We start from the raw sequence: 21,072 nt of genomic DNA on the forward strand, positions 1-21,072 counted from the left end.
GTGTACAACATGGCAATAAGAGATCCTAGTGTATTTTGGAGAAATTATTCTTGTTGTTTTTGGTTTTCCATACTCTTATTGTTCTTTACTCCATCTATAATGTCTGTGATCTCACTAATCTGAACTTTGGATGGAGAATTTTTGGATTATACATTTGTTGTACTTCCAATAAATTTGATTTAAGACTATGATTAGTTTGCAAACATTTTCAATTTTTTCTCTCTTTCATTCTCTTTCTCTCTTTCATTCTCTCTCCATCCTTCATTCCCTCCCTCCTTCCCTCTATCCCTCCTTTCTTCCCCTTCTTCTTTCTGAAGATTCAACTCAAGTACCTGCGAATTTTCTCCCTAGTTTCTAGTTTAATTTCCCTTTACTATACCTATTTCACAATTCTCTCTCCTTCCTCTGTAGATGAAGTCAAATAGGACTGTCTCATTCTATCTCCTATGTCCACTATGCTTTATTTCATGTTGTTAATATTTTTCCTCATTAATAATTAGATTAGAAATGTATAACCATATGAGATTTTATCTAACTTATATTAGTTTAGGACAATTAAGAGGTAGGTCATCCAAATCTTAACACCAATGAAACTTAAAATCAGCACCTGTGGACTATACAGTATAGTTTGACTTATTCATTGCTAACTTATTTGTTCTCTTAATCATTTATTTATTGGTGCTAGGATAGAATCTGGAGGTTCATATATGCTCTATTGCAATGTTGTATCCCAATTTATGTATTTGGTCCTTAATTTTTTTAAAAAAAATTCACAATTTATCAAATATAAAAGGGGTATATTTATAAATATACTGATACATAGTAAAAATGATGCTTTCAAATTGAAAGAAAATAAGAGCTGCCAAATTCAAATTAATGTTAATCTCTGGAAATGAAGTAGCTGCATGAATCCTGATCTTGTGGCTGATATCTGTGCCTGGTGTCAGCTTATTGCTAGGATATTTTCCTTACTATTGTACTTTGTAGCTTATGTATACTGAATGTCATATCCATCCTTTCTTTCATTAGCACATTAAAACACATGGTAAAGAAAAGTCTGGGTGAATCAGCCTTTGAATAATTGGCTACTTCCATTATGCATTTCAGTCTATATCCCCACACTTTGAAAATCCAAAATCAAAACCTTGATGAAGTAAAAATCTAATTAATCTTTATCAATAAAAAATCGGGAGTTAGATATCAGGGTAAAAACCTGGAAATCAGAGAAGCAGGGGAACAGCCACAGTCTCTTCCTACCTCTACTGTTCCTCCATCCAAAAGGGCTTAGATCCTCTCTCAGCCCTGCCTCACCCCTACCTGCCTCCTCTCTGTGTGCAGTCCTCCAAACCTCTATGGTTAATTTTGGTCATCTAGTGGCTGGCTCTGCACTCTGACTAAAAGCAAACTTCATTTGTCAGAACACAATCATAATATCACACATCATTTGCCCCTTTTGTCTAAATAAAAGCAACGGTTTTAAATAACATAATAAAATTATATACAATAAGTACAGTAACTATATACAAATATATAAGGCAAGAATTATATTAGCAATATACAGTTCATTTGTATTTGACAAATTCATAGAAAATACTCCATTATCTATCTTATCTTCATGAGTGCAATGTGTTGTACTTATTTACTATCTATCCTAACTTGTATACCAACCCAAAAGTATCTTTTCATGTCTCTCTACCTTATACACTTTTACATCTATTTCTGAGTTTCTTTTTTTTCAGGAACTAGATAAGTAAAACTATATCTAGTGTTCAACTCCATCAGAGACCTGGCAAGGATATGCTATTACCTCAGTAAACAGTAAATGCATAGCAAAAAACTGGCAAAACTAAGAAAAGACAGAAACAGCTGGCTTCCTGGCCAGTTACCCAAGGTTCCTTGATAATATTGTGGCATCCATCTTCATCTTACAGGCCTAAATATCTGGCAGATTTTTTTGAAAAGCAGTAAATTTGAAGGACTCTCCCATCTTGTCTTGGCAAGGTTTGGAAGTCACTTTCTTTTGTGTCCTGCTTGTCCAATTTGGACAGCATACTGTCAACATTGGGGCAAGGATAGTTTCTTGCTCAGTGGCTAACTTTTGTCAGAAAGAAAGTAAACTCCATATGTTTTTTTTTTTTTTATGTCCACCATCTTCTCTGGAGTAGATTGATGCTTCCATGAGCAGACATGACTATTGTCTTAGAAACAACAACAAATAAAACATGTTATTGAAACATTTTAAATCCTATATTCTGTAGATCTCTGAAGTATTTGAAGACCACCTGTCTATCTAAAATAAATCTGTTTTTGACCTTGCAAACATACCTAACATGACTACAAGTTTAATCGTAATAGATGACTGTTAACCTACATTTCTTTATTATCCTATTTTGTAATATTAACTTTCAAGCACTAAAAATTTACATTACATCATTAAATAACCTATATAGGTACAATACCTTGAACAAAAGTAGAAACATATGTATACCACATTCTAACAAAAGTAACCTCAAATTTGTATCAATATACAAAAATCCATATCATTGTAAAATATTTAAGACTAGTAGTTGCTGTTTTGGTTAAAAATCATATTCAATAATCTACTCTTTTATCCTATCATTTCTATATCTCTTGTTTTTCTTTTAAGAACAAGATCCCTGAATCTAATCTCATTTGTTTAGCTTGTAACTAATCCCCTTAAATGATGACAAATATCCATAAACTACTAAACTACCAAAAACTGTTCATCCCACCTCTTGGGAATATGGGTATCATGTTCTTAAAACTACTTCCTGTTGTCTGGAGGTGACAGCATCTTTAGGGGTCCCTGAAAAAAAAATTGGGATAATTTCAAGTCCTGGAAGAGCTAACTGTCTTGTGTAATGGGAAAGTGCAGGGCTCATCTCTAGTCCTGGCTAGAGTCCTGAGCAGTTTGTAGTCTAAAGACAATCTTTGTGTGGTGTTTGTCAGCTTAGTGGTGTTAGCACAACCCATGTGGAATCATTGTGAAGACTTCAAAGTTCACTCTTAGACATGATCATGGTTCACTACAGGGAACTTAAACATTGTACATGTCATATGCAGCAGATCTCAAAGAGGTTAAAGGACCATAATTTGTTATGTAATCGAGAGTACAAAACCTTTCAGAGTTTACTGATAGAGCCTCAACCCCAAAATCAAAACTCTATATGACCATTGATATCATTGCAAAAAGTTTAAAATACTTATGTATATATTAATTGTATAAATTTTGTGATAATATTTATAACTTAAAAGTGTTAAAGAGTCAAATTAAAACCAAAGATTATGAGATTATTGGCAATAGAATAGTCCATTAATTTTGGTTTTGCTTCTATCTCATATCCGGTAGCTCTTTTGACCTGAGGCAGATTTTAGAGAAAGAGAGCCACACTCCAACTCCAAAGCCAACTTCAATTTTCAGTTTGAACTGGCACTACATATAATTTATATTATATGGCTATAGAGAATAGCAGAAACAAACACTTGGGAATATTTGTGCAATTTTATCCTGTTGGAAATGTGATATACCAAAGGCCAATTACTCTTTTTCTTGGGACATTTTCTATGGATGATTTGTCCTTTTTCTTCAGATGTCTCATTTATCCAGGGGTCTTCAGATTCCTTGGCTGGATGCCTTCATTCTCCTGGAAAGACAAAAACAAAACCCTTTCTGACTTTGGGGAGTTTCCCTTTTGGGAAGTTATATTTTATCAAATGAAAAGCATTTCTTAGTCTTATAAGTTAGTTTAGATAGAATGGTCATGCTGTTTGATGAACTATCATCTCTTCTAATCAAGAGGCCTCTCTTACTTGAATCTTATGTGCATCAATTTTGATGGTATTCATAGCTTTTCTTCTGTATAAACAAAAGCAAAACCTTTTTCCCAACATAATCCATAAACACTTTGAGGTCAGCACATTTTTAAAGTATACAGCCTGATTTAATTTAGCAGTTTTTTCTATTATCCAATGTCTCTCAATAGCTGTCATTCCTTTAGAAAATTTAAAGTTATGGAAGAATTATAAATCTATCTCTGGGCATCTTTATTACACCTTTCTGTTTATTAAGCATATCTCTAAGAGTTTGATTAGATATCATATAACACCTTGACTTTTAATCAACATGTCAATCTATATTCTCAAATCTGTTGTTTTTCTAGTTTGTTTGTAAATTGCCTCACTCTTACTTGCTCTAGAAAGACCATACACAATACCTCTTAAATTTTTTATGTACAATATTTCAAATAAGATTTATTAACATTTCTCTTAAAAATCATATTATAAGTCACCATTTTCCAGTTTTGTGTGTTGTATCAGCTTTGCAATTTGTCTACATGATCTATATTTTACTCATTCTACCTAGGAAAGGAATGGTTTAATTTTATCAACACATAGTTTATAGTTTTGGAGATTATTTAAGTTAAAATATAATTACATTAATTTTTCCCATTCCATTTCCTCCCTCCAACTGTTCCCATGTACCCCACTTTCTGTAATTCAAATTCATTGCTTCTATTCCTTTAATTGCTGTGGCATTAATATACATTCACACACATATACACACACAAATGTATGCTTATTTATTTTCATCAGAGTATTACAAATTTAAGTTCTTAATATGTGCATAAAATTGATGTCATTTTGTACTTACAGTGCCCCTTTCTCTGTTACTAGTTTCTTAGAACCTATCCAAGTGTTACCCTCACAAAAAATATTTATGTGAGTTAATTAATACTATGCTATCTTTCTCAGATTAGGACATTACAGTTTTCAACAGCAGAGTACTTAGCCATTTAGGAAGATCAGAGTTGTTCATTTTATGCTAATGTACAGCAAACAGAAATATTTGAAGTTCCATATAACTATATTTATAAATAATAAACTTACCTAGGTTTTATAATGATAGTCATACTTGTGTTTCTTTTAAAGGGCCTCCTGGACGCCCAGGTGAAAAGGGAGACAGAGGGCTTACTGGAGAAAGTGGTCGACCTGGTGTTCCAGGTTCAATAGGTAAGGATATGGTAATCATTTAATCATATACCATGAGGTTGAATTATATGTGTACATGTTTCTGTATAGGAGAGAATATCTGTTTCATCTTTTCTGTGGTATATATGTGTGAGTGTTTATAAACCCTCTCACACATTGGGAAATAATTATATTCTAGGATTCTAGTCACATGGCTGTAATGGCTTCTTGCTTTGTCAGTGAACTTGCGGTGGTAGCCACATTCTAGGGGTGTGGCTTTGGTAAGCATTAATTAATTTTAAAATATTTTATTATTTAATGTATATGGATGTTTTGGTTGCACATATATCTATGTGCCATGTGTATGCCTGGTGTCTTCTGAGATGTAAAAAGGGTGTCTGATCTCAGAGAACTTGAGTTACAGACAATTGTTAGTTGCCATATGGGTTCCGGTAATCAAACATGGGTCCATTCAAAGAGCAGGCAGTGCTTTTAACTACTGGGTCATCTCTCTAGCCCAAGAACTAATTATTGATTTTTGTAGTTACTACATGAAGTTGTTTATGAGTCTGGGGCTTTTGGAGAGACCACATACAGTATACAGTACATATAAAGCTATATGTGAAAGAGAGCAAGAAATTTGCCTTTATGTTGGATTAATTTGCAAGACATGATTTTTCAAGATAGATACATTAATAATTCACAAAATATAATATAGTTTGCATATTCCTTGGCTGCCCTATACTGTTTAAACTCACAGAATCAGGAAGTAAGTAAAGTCTAGAATATGAGTGACCTCTGCCTTGGCTGTCAGCCACTCTCTGTATTGTGTTTTATGTAGAGAAAAATTGTTCTGAATTATTTTCCTCTGAGTATGCTGAAGGCTTGAAAGCAGTATTTTGGAAGAAGATAATGGAAGACACAGAAAAGGAGAGAGAGCATGAACTTTCTTTGCTCAAAAATAATTCTGAGACCAACAATAACAATAATAATGTGATTGTCATGCCATCCAAATGCCATTCTTTGCAAACAAATTCCCTGTACACTGTTTGAAATTATAATAGACTGAATGGTCTAAACACAATTAGAAAGGCTGACTGGCCAAAATTTTACCAAAATACATTGGATTCCATCTTAATTTTTCTCTTTAGATGAACATTCTTCTATTCATAAATATTTTGACTAGTTAAAATTATATAAGAAAAAAGATACCCAAGGCTGAAAAGCATAAATAACATCTATCATACAAATATATCATTGTGTATCTTGTAAATAAAAGTTCAACAGGCTTTAAAATCTTTCTATCTATTACACACACACATATACACACACACACATGCATATATGCCTTTATTTATAAATAGTATGTGTCATCATTCTGAAAGCCAGTGAGTATGTGCTGTTGATAATGATTGCAATATTTTTTATCCAGCAAAATCCTTCCACTTGTTGAAGACTCCGCATATTAAGAAAAATGCATCCATATCTTAAGTAGGAGAAGTAACCAACATTATTGTATCTGCCCAAACCACTGTTACCAAGATCTGTAAGAAACTACCCCCTACTCATTCTCCTAGTTCCCTGCACCCTCCCCCCATGCTCCCAATTTTCTCTGGAGATTTTGTCCCTTTCCTCTTCTCTAGGGTACCATGTATGTCTCTCTTAGGGTCATCCTTGTTTACCAGCCTTTCCGGAAGCCTGTGCTGTAGGCTGGCAATCCTTTACTCTATGTCTAAAATTAGCATATGAGTGAGTAAATACAATGCCTGTCTTTTTGTGACTGGGTTACCTCGCTCAGAATGGTTTCTTCTAGTTCCATCCATTTGCCTGCAAATTTCAAGATTCCATTGCCTTCAGGAGGTTGAGATGGGGGACGAACAGAAGAGAGCAAGATAAGAGATAATATAATAGAGGGAGACATTATAAGTTTAAAGAGAAATCAGGCACTAGGGAAATATTTAGAGAGCTACAAAGATGACACCAACTAACAATGCAAGCAACAGAGGAGAGGCTACCTTAAATGCTCTCTCCTGATAATGAGATTGATGACTAATTCATATGTCATCATATAGCCTTCATCCAGCAGCTGATGGAAGTAAAAGCAGACACCCAAAGCTAAACCTCGAACTGAACTGAAATCCAGTTGCAGAGAAGGAGGTCTGATGAGCAAAGGGGTCAAGACCAGGATAGTGAAACCCACAGAAACAGCTGACCTAAACAAGGGAAAACTCTTGGTCCCCAGACTGATAGCTGGGAAACCAGCATGGCATTGATCTAGACCCCCTGAATGTGGGTGTCAGTGAGGAGACCCTGGAAATCTATGGGGCCTCTTGTAGTGGATCAGTACTTAACACTCCCATAGGAATGGACCTTAGGAGCCCATCCCACATGGAGGTATATTCCCTGAGCCTAGACACAAGGGGGTTGACTTAGGCCCTATCCCAAAGAATATGACATACTTTGAAGACCCCCCTATTGAAGGCATCACCCTTCCTGGGGAGCAGAAAGGGTATGGGGATGGGTGCGGCATTAGTTGTGGGGCAGGGAAGGAGGGGAGGGAGAGGGGCCTGGGATTGACACGTAAAATAATATTCTTTCTATTAAAAAAAAGGAAAAGTAAAAAACAAAAAAACAAACAAACAAACAAACAAAAAACTACCCCCTACTATGAAGTCTGCTAATGCCCTATAGTGAAAACATAGAAAGTCAGTGTGGCCCATGATTTTCTCTAAAAGTATCACTTTGAAAGGGTTATTCCTAGATTCTGGTCTATGGATGTGTGAGATATTTGAACTTTTTAGCTTTCGTTACTAGTATAAAGAGATACTATATCAACCTAATATATTGTGCCTCCTACCAAATTAATTATGGTTATACAGAGGAAGAGATTGATGTATAGTGTGTGTGTGTGTGTGTGTGTGTGTGTGTGTGTGTGTGTGAGAGAGAGAGGAGAGAGAGAGAGAGAGAGAGAGAGAGAGAGATTGTGTTTCAGAGACAGAGACTAAATTAGAGGTCTCCATCAGCTCACTCTCCTCAGAGATCTGGAAACACCATAGTGGATGGGGAGGAAAGAAGGTAGGAGTCAGAGGCAATGGAGGACACCAGGAGGACATGGCCCACTGAATCAACTAAGCAGGGTTCATATCAGCCTACAGAGACTAAAATGGAAAGCATGGGGCCTGCATGGGTGAGCACCAAGTCCTCTGAGTATGTTATGACTGTTCACTTGGTATTTATGTAGGACTCCTAACAATGGGAACGGGTGTGTCTTGAGCTCATTTGCCTGCTCCTGAGACTCATTTCCTCTTATTGGGCTGCCTTGCCTAGCCTTGATATGATGGTTTTCAACCTATCTGATTGTATCTTGTTTGTCCTGTCTGGCATTATCTCTTGGGATCCTATTTTTTTTTTCTGTAGAGGAAATATTGGGGAAATGAATCTGGAGGAGAGGGGAGGTGGGTAGCTAGAAGGAGTGGAGGGAGGGGAAACTGTATTTGGGATGTATTGTATGAAAGAAGAATCTATTTTAAATAAAAAATGAGGGAAATTACTCAGTTGACTTACACATAGGGGCTGGATAATTCAACAGTTGTCTTCATGCTGCGGGGGAGAGAACCCACTGGCTACTCAGTTTACAATGCTGACTGCTTCAGCAGTGGTAATCTGGAGCTAAAAGCTTAGGCTATTCTTACAGAATAACTGTTCTTCAGTTCATGTTGGAACATCAGGAAGCTGGGGTCAAAGGCAGGAAAGAACATTGCCACAGCTGCAGCAGGAAAGGCAGCAGTAGCCATAACAGCAGAATAAACACTCACCAGCAAGAAGCAAAGTCACGCAGCAAGCAGCACTGTTTAATCCTCATCAAGATTTTACCACTGCTGTGCTGTTGCTGGAAGTTGCCATGCACATCAGGAGAGGGTCTTCTCCCTCAGTTAATTCTTCTCAGACATGCCCTCACTGGACTTTCTACCCCCAACACACACAGGGGCTTTTTTAGTCAAAATCCAGATGCGATCAAGTTGGCAGTCAAGATAATTGATAGCAAGGGGTTAGTGTATTTCTGAGGACACTGCTCATTTACACAAATAGACACTATGCAATTCCCTCACATAACAGTTAATTATAGTTGCTGGTAGACAATAACCCTTTCAGGTGGAAGGTTGGTATATGGTTTGATGCTTGACAACTGCATCAAACTATCCAAACTGCAAAACAGATAGGAATCTTGCCCACTTCATTGCTCTAATTTGCTCAGTGTTCTGTCTGGTTGCTTCAAATTTGATACCAAAATCAGGAAATAAAGGATAGATGATGATCAATCAAAATTCTGCATTCATCGAAACTCCATATACGCTGCCATTTAACACACTAAACTCACCTTAACAAATACCTACTCTCACAGCCATGATAAGAATATCTTAGAAACTTTAGTGGTTACCATAGGGGCCCGAAAATAGTCATGTATTATAATTATTACACAACCTCTAGTGTGTGTAGTAGATTTAAATGTACTTTTTCTTGAAGTACTACGATGATAATTTATTTTATAGTACCAGTCTCCTGGAAATATGTCAAGAATATGTTCTATTGCTTTATACTATAAAAATACATACTGGTATTTGTTACATGCAATTCCATGTGGAGAACAAGGTAACAGCTAGAAAGTCTGCCTTCATGGAGCTTGCAGGTTGACATTATGTCCTACTAGTCATCAGGTCTGATGGTATAGGTTGGTTAATAATAATACATCAAAGAGGTCATTGCTCCTTGTGATACCTTCAACTCATGATAAAACTACCAAACTTTACTATTTGAGTATTTTAAGGGGGCACTTAATATGCAAACCACATTTCTCAATAACTGTAAGTACAGATATCAGGCTGCAGAATGAAGGAATGTCTAAATGTCAGTTTATCTGGGTAGAATAAGTTACTCCATTTTAGATTACATGCTAAAAAATCAGTGAATATGCACAATATACACTACAAAGTTTACATACTACATTTGGCATACACAGATATATATATATATATCATATATATGCATATAATGCATATATATAAAGTAGTATTCATAACCAAAATATGCTAACTTATAATGCCCCACCTTTACCATTTATTTAGAGTACATGCCTAATTTCTGTTAGAATGAATATTTTATGATGAGTTGAGTAATATTTCTTAACTATTTGTCATCATATATTGTTCAAACTTAACATTTCTTAAAAAAATTTATCCAGTTTTAGGTATACTTATAAATGCATAGAAAATACTTTTCTATGGAATAGAAACATATAAATTCTGCTTCCTGGATCTTGTAAACAAGGCAATGTTTGTAAAGTTTGACATTGAAGAAAGAAGTATAATCAGTTTTTCATAACATGACTCCATAGAGGATCCAAATGCAAATTACATTAATAGATTCTCAGCAAACTGATAATAACACTGGAAACAAGGTAAAATTGGACACAAAGTGTTTTATATTAACTTATATTAAATTTCTTAACCCCACAATAAAGATTTTTTTCCAGTGTAATAGCCTTTTCTACAAATGGAGTGTTTATAGTCACCTTAGAGATACGAACTAAAATAATGGTAATTTTCAGATTTCATTATATGTGTGTGTGTTTCATATTCATAAATAATTCAAGGTTTTGTTGTTTAAGTTAATACTCATTGATACCTCTTATTGGTTTTTACTAATGTAAAGTTCAAGCTTCAAAAATTTTACATACCAGTTAAAGAAATACATGCCACTTGAAATTTTCTGACTGATGATGGTAACTTTCTGGTTAAAACAGAAAATGTTGTGTTTTTAGTTTACCGACAATGTGCTTTTCGTTGACTGTAACATACTCATTGCAAAGATGTTTATGTCATGTATTCTATTATCTTCCAATTTAGTGCATGATGATAGGAAAAACGTCATACTCTACTCAGAGAATTGCTTACTTCATTTATTGGATGCTCAAATATATTTGAAAAATGAATTGTTAGACATTTTTTGTTTTCTTTATTAACCATGCAGGTCCTCCAGGCCTTAAAGGTGATCGGGGGCCAGCTGGCTTCCCTGGAAATCGAGGATACCCAGGGGCACCTGGAAAGGCTGGAAGATCAGGTATTGTAATGCTATGCTGTTATCACAGAGTGTGCAAATCAGCAAATCAACATTGGCTAATTGGTAGTATTTCTAAAATACTTGCATAACAAAAAATTTTCCCAAAGAATAGCAGCACGCACATAGATAACTTTATAGTCTAAAATAATTTGAAATTAATTTTTACCCATCAGGGGAAAATTCCTATTGCCCCCCCCAAAAAAATTGTTCTGTACACAGTTCATAAACACACACACACACACACACACACACACAATACACACATACTAGTTCTGTACACAGATCATATATATACACACACTAGTTCTATACAAAGATCATATAAATATGCACACACTAGTTCTGTACACAGACTATACATTTTACACAATCACGGTTGAGTTGTCAAAGTTCTTTTCTGTCACTTATTGAGAATAAAATCATAGACATCAGAATCTAGCTAAGGTGTGAGAGATGAAAAACTAAAAGTACAGTAGAAGCTGCCAAAGCTGTCATCTCTTAAGGAAAATGTCTTCTGAATATTGTGTCTGACTTTCAAAGCAAATATGTAATGCAAAGAATTATTTTCATATAATGGAAAAATGGCCCTAAGTAAAAAGCTTAAAGGCCATCCTCAGTCTCAAACTTAGCATGTGGTAGAGCAAAATAATTGAAAACAAAGTTTTAAAATCAATGATAATTTCCCATAGTCTGTGATTCTTAAGCTGTATCTTCTGATACAGTTCCAATGGAAAGTTAAAGGGAAATCCAAAACATTGACCACGATTTTGCTTTTGAACCGAAAAGCTGTGGATTCAGTCCTGTATTGATGTTAAAATGATACTACTTACAAGATAGGTATCTGATACCTGTTGAAAGAAGAATTAATATTAAAATATAATCTCTCTCATAAGATGAAATTGTCATGGAAATCTATTGATGCCAAATAATTATCTCCCAGATACGGTCATTTAAAGTGGAAAGGAGGACAAGGTAGCAAAACATCTACAAAGACCAATGGTCAACATTTCTACATTTACTGATAAGTTTGAGTCACTGACCCTCATATAACATGTGAGCTACATTCCTATGTCAATGGATGGGAATTCTCATAGCCAAATATGATTGCACTAGAGGATTGAGGGACCAATGAACACTTTGGAGTTTGGTCATCAGATTTCCATAAAGCCCCTGAACATATTAAGTCCAGTCTTTAGGATGCTCTGTTACAAAAGAATAAATAATGACATAAAAAAGTAAATTTGTACTTGGAAAAAGTAAACATTCAGGATAAGTTGGAAGATGCTGGATTATTGGAGGTGGAAAAGGTAAAGTCAGGTGGAGAAGAAAATGAAAATTAATAGGCAGAAATGATACTTCTTGCCTGTTTTGTGAAAAGGGGATGTATCACACCCTTGTAAATAACTTTATATATTATAATTCCAAAATTACAAAGGGGTTCCAGAAGTGACCATCGTTATTTTCAGCATGGCTTGATTGCTATATTTAACTAACTATAAGTTGCTGTAAGTGGTTATCTTATTTTGTCATGCCCTATTTCCATTTAAAGCAAGTTCTGTGGAGTTTGGGGCCATGGCTCAGTGCTACAGAATGTGATTAGTATACACAAGCCTTTGGTACAATCTCCAGCACTCCAATATGAAAAAGAATAAAGAGAGAAAGAAAGAGGGGCAGAGAGAGAGAGTGAGATATCAGCATATTGTGTTGAGTTGATTTTTTTTTCTTCTTTTTTATTACCTAAGGATATCCTGGACCTAAAGGTCAAAAAGGAGAAAAGGGGAGTGCAGGCATATCAAGTAAGTTTTTGTCTCCTTGTTTCCAATGTCAGTTTTGTTTTAATAAAGTTAGATTGTGATATTAGTGGTGTAGGCTTGAAACAAATGCAGAGAGCTTTAGCAGTGATCTGCAGAGCTTTTGTAGAAGCCGGCCACAGTTTCCTCCAAATACGACATGCTAATTTGAGTAAAACAAGTAGATTAGATTACACAACTCTTTCAAACTCATTATGAATTTGTACTCTGATTTTCTTCTTTTTTTTGATGAGCACTATTTTCTAAAGAAAAAAATCACATAGAAAATTGTCCAATTTTCAAGCCCATTTCTCCCCCACTGAAGGGAAATCAAGCCTATGAATAGAAACAATCACAGTCCCTTTATACACTACATGAGTTCATGAAAAGCTCATATAAAGACATGTGGGCAACTTGAAGACCTTGACAGAGTTAATTCTCTGGTAGCTAAGGCATTCGTTTTGTTTTATTTTTACTAACACCTTGAGAATGTTGTATTCTATATCCAAGACTTTCCAACCTTAAAGGAATAGATTTCACATCAGGGAGCTTTATTAATGGAATGCAGACCTATCACTGAAATGCAGAAAACTCGGGTATTAGACATTAAATGTTAAATATCAGCTGAGATGGCAACCGTTGGCTAGTCCATAAGTAGTTTGTTATGAGTATAGGATGAACATACTTCAATGTAATAATTGTGAAGGTGAATGAAGATCCACCACTTGGGTTCTTAAAATCAAACAGTGCTTCCCTGTCTTCATGGCAGAGAGAGTCTACGTGTCAAATTCATGTTGTAGTAGGCATGGCTGGCGCAAGCTATAGCCACACCCTCCTCATTCTGGGGCTCTGTTTTAGACCAATCGTGGTACAGTCTTTATTAACCAAACTTTGCTGGTTTTAGCTATGATCACTTAAAAAATAATAAAGAATCAGTATTTCTTTGTTGTCACAAAATAGTTACTTTAACCTAATGCCAGGTACAGATGGCACAATTAAACAGCATAGGTTATTTTTGTGATGAGCCATTAGAATGTAATTTAACTATGAGGCTTTAAAAGTTGAACAACACATAGGAGCAGTGGATTTCTCAGTACAGCTGTGCTTTCCCTACTGCTCTTAACATATTAAGGCACCATAAACACATTCCCTTGCCCATGTTTTCTTTCAGGTGACCACTTCTCTGCTAGATGCTTGTTAATGGCCCTTTATCTCCTTCGTCTTTCATCCCATATAATTTCAGTTGATCTCTTATCAGCCCCTAGTCCTTAAATTTCTGTGAATCTTTGTCTATGTCTTCATTCTCACATACTTTTATACAAAGTATCTCGATCTTATCTCCATTCCCTGAGGCTCTTCAGAGCTTTGAAACATTGCAATTGAGTTTGGCACATAAGAAACATCTGTACTTTTAATCTATATATTGAAAAGCTGCCACTTTCTGTTTCCTGCAACTTCTAAATGCTTGTAATAATTTTCAGCTATGTCTAGAAATTTACTTTACAAATTTGGATGGCTATTTGGAAGTTTTAGGACTTTGAGAAAGCACTAAGAGCTTTTTTTTGTGAATGAGTGTCTACAGTCTCTTGATTCTTCTACATGTCTCCCCAGGGAGAATGTAAAGCAATTCCACAATACTCCAAAAGAAGAACTAATAATGATATGCTTGCATATCTAACAGAAAATGCCCTGGCTTTCCATGTTTAATATGCAATCACATGTGCTTTAGCCTCTTTTCTCTCAATGTGTAGACATTTCTCTAAATTACAGAGATCACCACGATTACCACAAATTAGTCATTTGTTTCTCTATCCATGAATGGTTGATAATTTTTGCTTGTTTTGATTTGGCTTTAATAATCAATGTTACATTCACCATTTTCTATGCTATTTTGTGAGAATATTGTTAAATATAGGATTTACTGGAAGTAGAATCAGTAGTTCAAAGGTTATATGCATTTTACCATATGAGATCTTGCAAATGCCTCCAAAATGGTTCTGTGGGTTATTCTGTATGGAATTACTCAATTCTCCACATTTTAATTGTGACCTTTAATCTTTGTATTGAATTAGTTATTAATTTTAATAATTCTGGCATCATTTAAATATAATAAAATAATCCTGATTTCCTCTTTTGCATATGTGTCAGGATCAGTATGACTCCCTGATCATATTGGGGCAGGACCCTTATAGATCAGGTGGGTTGGGCAGAGCACTCTACTATCATCTCCTTAAAAGGCCTTTCACCTCTGGACAAGCCATCAGCACAACTGACTTCTGGGATCTTTTTCAACTCCTCCAATGATTGGTTCCTGTGTCATATCATGCCTGGCTTCTACATGAATTCTTCTCCTGACTCTGGGTGCTATTCAGGCCCCAATGCCATATGTTCACCATCATGAACTCTTCTACAATGATCCCTATCCCCTGGCACCCTTCACCTAGATGCATGCACGTGCTGACTAATGAGATGTTCATGCCTCCTTCAGACCTTCAGACCTTCTCTCACCCAATCTTATGATATCCAATTTAACCCTTTGGGTTCTAGGAGAAACTTTATGGACTTTGATTAAATATGTATTCTCAAATAGAAATAGGGATGGAATAGAAGGAAATCTATCCATCCACTTATGCACTCATTCATTGTGTTTGTTTGGAGCCAGACATAACAATAAATGTTTTCTCTAACCTTAAAGCTATAAATAAACCAGTTATAAACAAACCAGAGAAAACTATCCTGGGAAAATACTAGGGCTGTAGGGCTATATAGATATTGATAGGAGATAAATAATCTTAGTCCCTTTGTATATCAAAAAAACCATTTGTATTGCTTGCTTCACTTTCCTCCTTTCTTATTCTCCAAATCATATATATGGAAGGGAGGGAAAGAGGGAGGGAGAGAGAGAGAGAGAGAGAGAGAGAGAGAGAGAGAGAGGAGAGAGAGGAGAACTTGGATAATGTCTTCAATTCATTTGAATGAGAACCAAACTTAAGTTCATTAATTACCTATTCATTTCAAACAAAACCATTTTTATAATGAAAAATCAATATTGGTTTTTATTCTAGAAAGCTATTTACCTTTACTTGCATTTTATGTTTTAAATATATATACTTGAAAATAAATACTGAAATAGAAATGGAGACATTTTGTATAAGTTATAGTAGGAAAAATGCAAAACAGGAGAGAGAAAGAAAAGAAAATGCAGGAATAATAAAGATATAAGATCCTATGTTGTTTTCAAGTTGTTGCCTCTCTGTGAGCTAAAAGAGCATGTCTCAGGATTTTCCTTTTCTTTATGTTTTAACACTAAGCCCTAAGGTCCACAACATTAAGATAGAAACAGAATTCTAATTTTAAGCCTATGTGTATCTCACTTTTTCTCTTTTCTGCTCTGCCAAATGATATTCCTTCCTACCTCACAGGGTTGTTGTGGGGACCAAATTGTGTGTGTGAAGATGTTCTGAAAATCATAAAGATCTTTAAAGTTATCGGAGTGGTTTACAGCAGTCTTGCTGAACATAACAGCCATTCTTTGCTGTTTTTATGCAGACATGTTAAATCTCTAATCATATTAGGACAGAAAGAAAAATTGAAATGCTAAGAGCCAAATACATGTCTCAGGCACAAAGAGAGATGTTAGAGAATAAGACAAGATTTTTATCTTAAATGAAGGAGCAGTGCAAGTGTGCCCAGATCACAAATCAGGGAATTTGTCTTAGCAAAGCAGAACAGCATTAGTCATATGTAAGAGAAGCTAAACCAGAGGCCATTTCTGTTGACAGAGGTCAGAACAAAATGTCAAACTAATAAAAAAAGGTCTGGGCTTCTTAGGCCAAAACCTGAGGCCAGGACATTTGTTGAGAAGTTCTGAGAAGGTGGCAATGTATTGGTATTGTCACTGCTAAGTAGATGTGTCTGCCTGCATGCCACCAAGATATGATCAAATCTGGTCATGAAGGAAAAGAGAAGGTAATTAGCCAGTGATTCTGGCAGTCTGCAATATTAACAGACTAGTTATTCTGTGCAAATGTAGAGAAAATTGGATTTGTGCTTGTGGCTTAATTGGCCTGTGCTGTGGTGTGTGTGTGACTCTTTTCTTGTGCCAGAAGGCATTGCTGTTGACAATTTTGGCTCTATACAGAATGGCCCTGATCCCAGATTGCTGGCAGACAAATTCTAGGAATTGAGTTCTCAAGTCATCTCTCTTCAAAAACTAAGCATGGATGGTGAAGTGTGGAATATTAACCTGAACTTTCCCAATTAATGAAGATGACTGTCTTTCTCTTTAGATAACAATGGATTCCAAATGCCCTGTCCAAAGGCATCAATTATCCCAGCTTTTATGATATATGATATATGATAAAAAGTGACAAATGGTATGTTCTATTGCTATGTTAATTAGAAAGGGAACCATATAAGCCAACACAATGGGGCACCATCTTAAAGAGTCTTAATGCTTATCAGTGGTGTGTCAGCACGCTCTGCTTACAATCCAGGAGAGAGATAGGACATGAATGTTCAGTATCTTATTCTCAAACTCATACAATGATATAAAAATGTATTTACTTTGGTTTACACTGAGAATTCAACTCAATCTTAAATAAACTTCTGGTCTTTTCAAAGCATTCAATCGGTTAAAGTTAAAACCTTCTTCTCCCCTCACTAATTATAATAATAAACATCCAGAGGATACTCACTGTGTACTGGATACTTTTAATGCATTTTCATATCTAATACTCAGAAAGTCATTGGGGTAAGTGCTATTAGTATCAGTGTTTAATGAACTAGAATCTAAGGTTAACTGCTAATGAAGGAAAATAGCACAAATTCAAATCCATGCCTTCCAGTTTCCAAATCCTTATGACTCTGCGAAATGCTTCCACACTAGTCAAATATTTTATGCCTAAATAAATACTACAAATATTTAATAATAAGGGTTTAGAGGTGGAAAAGGAGAGAGGATATTTAAATGTGCAGTTCTGTTTTGCAGAATAAGGTTTATAATTTAAAGATCTTCCCCCAGGAGATAAAAATCTATAGACTAGGTCAAATTCCAAAAGTGTCTTATTGAGTCATCCTTGTTTATGTTTTCTACCATCTTAACTACTGCACATGCTGCCTGCCTTCTCTCCCTCAAGTCTATTACTCAGACACATCGTCTTCCTGGAAGTGCTCTCAAGACTTCCATTACCGCTAATAAGAGTTACTTACATGCACCTTGGGAAAAGCTACCTGCTAATAGTTACCTTTATTTCAGTAACTGATTCAGTTTTCACATTTTCCAGGATCACTGACTGCTTTGATGCCTCTTTGCACTTACTGTGTTTTCTTTCTTGTTTTTTTTTTTTCAAGTTCCAGAGTGTACTTTTACACTAGTTATGATCCAGCAAAACAGGCTACATTATACTGGAGTAGGAATGGAGCTTAATAAATTAGACAAATGATACCAAATTTATGACAATTGTGTTTTGTCTATAGCTTCCTATGATTCCCAAGATTGTGAATAAAACCATAAAACATTCCTCTAACACAATACATGTGATTATTTTTCCCCATTTTTATTTAAATTAGAAACAATATTGTTTTACATGTCAATCCCAGTTCCCTCTCCCTCCCCTCTTCCCCTGCCCCTCACTAACACCCTACCTAATCCATACCCTTTCTGCTCCCCAGGGAGAGTGAGGCCTTCCATGAGGGGATCTTCAGTGTCTGTCATAGCCTTTGGATATAAGATACTCCCCCTTGTGTCTACGCTGAGGGAGTATCCCTCCATGTGAAATGGGCTCCCAAAGTCCATTTCTATGCTAGGGATAAGTACTGATTACTACAAGAGGCCCCATAGATTTGCAAGGCCTCCTCTCTGACACGAACATTCATGGGGTCTGAATCAGTTCCATGCTGGTTTCCCAGTGATCAGTCTGGGGGCCCAGAGCTCCCACTTGTTCAGGTCAGCTCTTTCTGTGAGTTTCACCAGCCTGATCTTGACTCCTTTGCTCATCACTTCTTCTCTGCCACTGGATTCCAGTTCACTTCAGTGTTTAGCTGTGGGTATCTGCTTCTACTTCCATCAGCTGCTGAATGAAGTCTCTGGGATGGCATATAAGTTAGTCGTCAATCTCATTATCAGGGGAGGGCATTTAAGGTAGCCTCTCCACTGGTGCATAGATGGTTAGTTGCTGTCATCCTTGTAGATCTCTGGGCATTTCCCTAGTGCCTGATTTTTCTTTAAATCTATACTATCTCTCTCTCTCTGATGGTATCTCTTATTTTGCTCTCCTCTATTCTTCTCCCTACACATCCTTCCTGATCCTTTATGTCCTCCTCACCCTCCTCTTCTCATTCTCCTAGTTCCCTCTCCCCTACCCCGCTGCTCCCAATTTGCTCAGGAGATCTTGTTCCTTTCCCTTTCTCCGGGGGACCATGTATCTCTCTCTCTCTCTCTCTCTCTCTCTCTCTCTCTCTCTCTCTCTCTCTTTCTTTCTCTCCATTTTTATTTAAATTAGAAACAAGATTATTTTACATGTCAATCCCAGTTCCCTCTGCCTCCCCTTGTTTCCTAGCTTCTCTGGTGGTGTGTATTGTGGGTTGGTAATGCTTTGCTCTATGTCTAAAATCCATAAATGAGTGAGTACATACTCTGCCTTTTTGTGACTGGGTAACCTCGATCAGAATGGTTTCTTCGAGTTCTATCCATTTGCCTGCAACTTACAAGATTCCATTGTTTTTGTTTTTTTGTTTTTTCCTGCTGAGTAGTACTCCATTGTATAAATGTACCACATTTTCTCTATCCATTCTTCAGTTGAAGGGCATCTAGGTTGCTTCTAGGTTCTGGCTATTACAAATAATGCTGCTACGAACATAGTTGAACAGATGTCTTTGTTGTATGAATGTGTTTCTTTTGGGTGTATGCCTAAGAGTGGAATTGCTGGATCTTGTGGTAGACTGATTCCCATTTTCCTGAGGAATCACCACACTGATTTCGAAAGTGGCTGTACGAATTGGCACTCCCACCAGCAGTGCAGGAGTATTCCCCTTTCTCCATATCCTCTCCAGCATAAGTTATGGTTGGTGTTTTTGATTTTAGCCATTTTCACTGGAGTAAGATGGTATCTTAGAGTTGTTTTTATTTGTATTTCCCTGATGGCTAAGGATGTTGAGCACTTTCTTATGTGTCTTTCAGCCATTTTAAATTCCTGTAATTTGAATATTCTATTTATTCTGTACCCCACTTTTTAATTAGATTATTTGGTGTTTTGGAAACTAGCTTCTTGAGTTCTTTGTAAATTTTGGAGATCAGTCCTCTGTCAGATGTGGGCTTGGTGAATATCTTTTCCCATTCTGCGAGCTGCTGTTTTGTCTTGCTGACTATGTCCTTTGCCCTACAGAAGCTTCTCAGTTTCAGCAGGTCCCATTTAATAAATTGTCGCTTTCAGTGTCTATGCTACAGGTGTAATGTTCAGGAAGCTGTTTGTGGTTCTTAATAAAACTACTAATATATCTTGCAAATGGAAACAGAGATTTACATCAGCAATGGATAAGTAGTTAGCTTGTCCTGTACAGTCCCTCTCCCCAATTACTCTCTCAGCCTCAACTTCAGCAGATCCAATTAGCAAGGAAAAGTCAATATAGTTCTATCCAAGTGTTAAGGTTCATCCAGCATGTACAGTCGTTCAGAAATAGAAAAGAAAGAAGATTGTGACTTCACATCCTTTCCACAACCTCTGGGGAACCATGAGTCTGCCCACAACCCATCTCTAGTTAGGAACCACTGTCTTCTGTGCTACAATGGGAACTTCTGTACAGGAACACAGCATCATCTATTTTGTTCACATTAAAGCACCTTATAGGTATAGGCTTGCAACCTACTATTTGCTCTCCTCAACCTGTCTTGTCTAGAAGTGTGCCACTGTTAGAAACTGAGTATCAAGTTCATGTTCCTAGAACAGCAGCTAGCTAGATTCCATAGGACACATCCAAGAGCATCTCTGCAGCACTTGAATTAGGGTTTAAGCTGTGCACCTTTTGCCATTCCTTAGAGTACTGAAGTTACTTTTATTTTATTCCTCTTGTAACTTGGCTTACCCAGATTTATACTGTTCTGAGTAAAATACGTGAATTCCAGAAATTTTACAGAGCAATTTAAAGGCCTTTAATGTGAATTGTGTAGTGAAATGGC

At 36.2% G+C, this 21,072-nt stretch overlaps 1 protein-coding gene across 1 annotated transcript in view; it reads left to right on the forward strand.

Annotated features, from left to right (window-relative positions):
- The window catches only part of Msr1 (macrophage scavenger receptor 1), a 69,646-nt gene that overhangs the window by 25,971 nt on the left and 22,603 nt on the right, over positions 1-21,072 (forward strand). Inside the window, exons 6-8 of the mRNA XM_027391222.2 lie at positions 4,951-5,031; positions 11,017-11,106; positions 12,849-12,902. Coding sequence (XP_027247023.2) covers positions 4,951-5,031; positions 11,017-11,106; positions 12,849-12,902 — 225 coding nt within the window. The remainder of the gene's footprint in view (positions 1-4,950; positions 5,032-11,016; positions 11,107-12,848; positions 12,903-21,072) is intronic.

The sequence above is a fragment of the Cricetulus griseus genome (genome assembly GCF_003668045.3).
Source record: "Cricetulus griseus strain 17A/GY chromosome 1 unlocalized genomic scaffold, alternate assembly CriGri-PICRH-1.0 chr1_1, whole genome shotgun sequence".
NCBI lineage: Eukaryota > Metazoa > Chordata > Mammalia > Rodentia > Cricetidae > Cricetulus > Cricetulus griseus.